The following is a 3,774-nucleotide window of genomic DNA, read 5'->3' on the forward strand; positions in this document are numbered from 1 at the left end:
ATGTCAAACTGTATCTTAACACATTGCGTACGGCGCTCTGCGCGTTCAACACGCGCCTCAAGGCCCGCACATTTTCGAACGCTCCAAAAACATGCTTGGCAAGTAATAGGAAGCGGATACGCACATTTCTAATTTGCATTAGTATTATATTCGCATAAATTATTCTTAAATAATACTATATATATATATATATATATATATATATATATATGTTATATATCTGTTTATTATTATAAGATTTTTTACATTTTAACTATTATTTATTTTACAAATTTGAATAATGCTTTTAGAGTGTGATATCTGGTAAAAGCATACTCCTTTGTGCAATGCTGTTTGGCACAATTTGCAACAGTATCTTGTTTCGCTCCTTTTTCCATTGCACGAATAAACTTTACATTGTTTGGTTGGGAACTTCTTCTTGCCTTTACTCGTTATTGGTTCCAGTATATGCTGTTTCATATTATCAGAGAGTCTACATGGTGGGTCGACACGTAGGTGATTTGTTGTATTTGAAATACTTTGTTCTACATCTATAAATGTATCCGTTGATTTTTCTTCCGTCGTCCACAATTTCATCACAGCAAGTAGAAAATCTTTATATTTCATTTTTTCATTATTACACGAATTATAAATCTTGAATGCATTGAACAGGCCGCAGTTGACGAGATATAATACTACCTTTTTAGGTCATTTAATTGTTTTTCTCAATATTGAGTAATATGATAGATATTGATCTGCAAGATCAACACCGTTCATGTTTAAATTATAATCTGCAATGCATTTCGGTTTTTGTATAGTTTTATATTTTCCAGTGTATTCAACCATTTCAAATTTATGAATTGTCGAAATCATTCGAACCTCTCTCTTATCTTTCCAAATTTGCAACAAAATATCACCTTTCCGTTTGAAAATACTCTCCCCTTTTTTAGTTTTAACGATTTTTGTTTTAAACATTTTGGCAATCTATTGGCGCGTATTGTACCACATATTCGTATTTTATTTTGTAATAAAAATTCGCCAATGTTCAAAGTATTAAATAATTATCCATATAAAGATGGTGCCAATATCCGAAATACGGTGTAAGAATCGTTGTTACCGTGTCTTGCAGTTTTTTGCCTTGTCCACAATAAATTTCTATATTACATATATATCCCGTCTGACTCTCCGATAATACTCGTACAAGTATTCCATATTTAGTAAGTTTACGTGGATTGTACGTTTTAAATTTTAATTTTCCACGCCAAGGGATCATGGCTTCATCTAGCGACAGGTTCTGATGAGGAGTATAAACGGTTTTAAATTTTTCTATTAGGTAATTGTAAACAGGTTCTATTTTGTAGAGTCTATCACTATTTTCATTCATTTTCGTGTTATCGTTAAAATGTAAATACCTCGTAACCTGTTCAAATCTGTTGCTACTCATTAATTTTGAAAAAATAGGTGTTGCCAAATATGGATCCACGGACCAGTATTCTTTTATGTTTTCCTTTCGTATTTGTCCCATCAAAATAAATATTCCGAACAAATTTTTTATTTCGGAACATGACACATTCCTCCATTTTCCTTGTTTAGGAATAGCCTTATATTTATGTACATTTTGTAAGTAATAGCGATTTGTTTCTTTAGAAATAATTTGGAAAAATTCATTGCCAAATATACAATCAACAGCTTCTTTTACGCTGCAATTTCTTTGTAATGATGTTGTACCACAAATTCCTTCAAAAGGTTCCAGATTTGGAAAAGTATCCTCATTTGTCCATTCTTCAATTATAGGCTCATCAGCCTCCACCTCCGAATCTTCACTTTCGCTTGAAATATTATATTTTTTACTCAGATTTCTTCTATGTCTAATCACATCACTTAATTCAAGAATATCGCTGCTATCACTGAATTCATTTTCGTCGCAAGTGTTGTTTTGGTGCATCAGATAAATCATCATATACCAATTCACTTTGAGTTTCGTTTTCATTACATCTATGTGTCATTTCGCTGCTTTTATAGGGCTATTTCATGAAATCAATTTTTGTTATAAATTATTAGTAACAGATTGAAAATATAGATGATTCTTAAAAACTGTTACCCTCCAATTTAATTTAATTTTAATTAAAGCACGATTTTTCCACAAACCAAATTTAAAACACGAAGTTTGAAATTCCAAATGTACAGTAATAAAACACTTTATAAGATACGATACGTACGACGATCGGCACAGATCTACTGATGCACTGGCTATAATGACTGATTATTTCTACATGCTTGGAATGATTCAGTTGTTTCGCTAAATTTGTCTTAGGAATGCGAGAGGCTTCGTTACCATGGTAACGTAACAAAAGTATTGCGGCTGGTTGCTTAAGTTTGCCGATTGAATAAAAAAACATTAAAACGAGATATCTCATGACCTGGCCGCAACGTTCGATTTGCTAAAAACAAGATATCTCGTGATCCGTACACGCAATGTGTTAATTCAGATTTTTATCCTTACGACGATATGAATCTAAATTTCGAAAAAATAAAATCACAGTACTGTACATGTACTCGAAATTTCGAAAAACGTACTACGGATGCGATAAAGATGAAGCGCTCTTTAATTTAGCTAAATTTAAAACATTCGGTCCGATAGTAGTCATCGACTGTTCTCGACAGAACGAATCCATTAAGAGCGCCACCGTGGACGTTCGTATAGAGTTCGACTGCAAGAAGAACGTTCCCTCTAACACCACAGCCTATTGCCTCATTATTCACGATCGTGTAGTAGAGTATAATCCGCTTACTAACGTCGTGCGCAGAATCGTGTAGAATAATCTAATATAGCGATAAATAAAATATGAAGGGAGAATAAAACGCTTAAAAGAGGAAATTTAGAGAAGCGAGCATTCTAACCTCGACTTGCGTCGAAGATGGACACGCCGATCTTCGCCGACCTTCAAGGTTTTATCGTTAACGAAAAATTTGTCGCGAAAGAGATAGCTATATTGAAAGACGGTAAGAATTAACGCATCATATCTTTCGCGCGCCAATGTCGTGGAATTTGCTAACGAAAGCGGAGAAAACGCAAACTTGTTGGTTGATCAATAATCATCATCAATTGAAGTGGAACAGCGGTTAATTACGGGTCGATGAAAAGACTCGTTCGAGACGCCGTTCGCCGTGGAACTAGTCCCGATTTCACGGTATGCATATACGTCAAGGGCTACGAAAAGAAGTGGCTCGCCGAGATCCTGGAAGGCGTCGAGGATCGCGACGTCACCGTCGAGACCATCGACGCCGATTTCGAGACATTGGTCGACTAGAGATACTGAACGCTCCGCGGACGCCTTCGCTGCGGATATTACGCGAAGAATTGCGCGTTGGAGAACGTTTGCAAATTGCGCAATTGGTGGTTGGAGCAGAAATAACGGTTTGAGCTATATAACGATTTGAATTATATTTAATTTTAACATATATTATTATATTTAATTTTAACATATATATTATATCGTAATATTATATCATAATATTATATCATAATATTATTATAAATTGTATAATGTATTATAAATTGTACAATGTATTATAAATTGTACAATGTATTATAAATTGTATAATGTATTACAAATCTTTCAATTATATATTTTATTTAAAAATATACATATTAATACAACGATAATCGTTGACCGCGTATCCTCTATCTCCGTGACGCTTATTACGCATCGCGCAATAAAAAAAATGTATTTTTTAAAGAATAAAATTCGCACGCATTATTACGCGAACAAATCTTCCTTCGCTTATCGCGAC

At 33.9% G+C, this 3,774-nt stretch overlaps 1 protein-coding gene across 1 annotated transcript; it reads right to left on the bottom strand.

Moving 5' to 3' along the window:
• Positions 1-1,024: 1,024 nt before the first annotated feature.
• Positions 1,025-1,969, bottom strand: LOC126858629 (piggyBac transposable element-derived protein 4-like). Its single transcript, XM_050609110.1, has one exon. The coding sequence runs from the start codon at positions 1,967-1,969 to the stop codon at positions 1,025-1,027; it is 945 nt and encodes a 314-aa protein (XP_050465067.1).
• Positions 1,970-3,774: the final 1,805 nt, after the last annotated feature.

This window comes from Cataglyphis hispanica, unplaced genomic scaffold (assembly GCF_021464435.1).
Source record: "Cataglyphis hispanica isolate Lineage 1 unplaced genomic scaffold, ULB_Chis1_1.0 scaffold100_size4160, whole genome shotgun sequence".
Taxonomy (NCBI): domain Eukaryota; kingdom Metazoa; phylum Arthropoda; class Insecta; order Hymenoptera; family Formicidae; genus Cataglyphis; species Cataglyphis hispanica.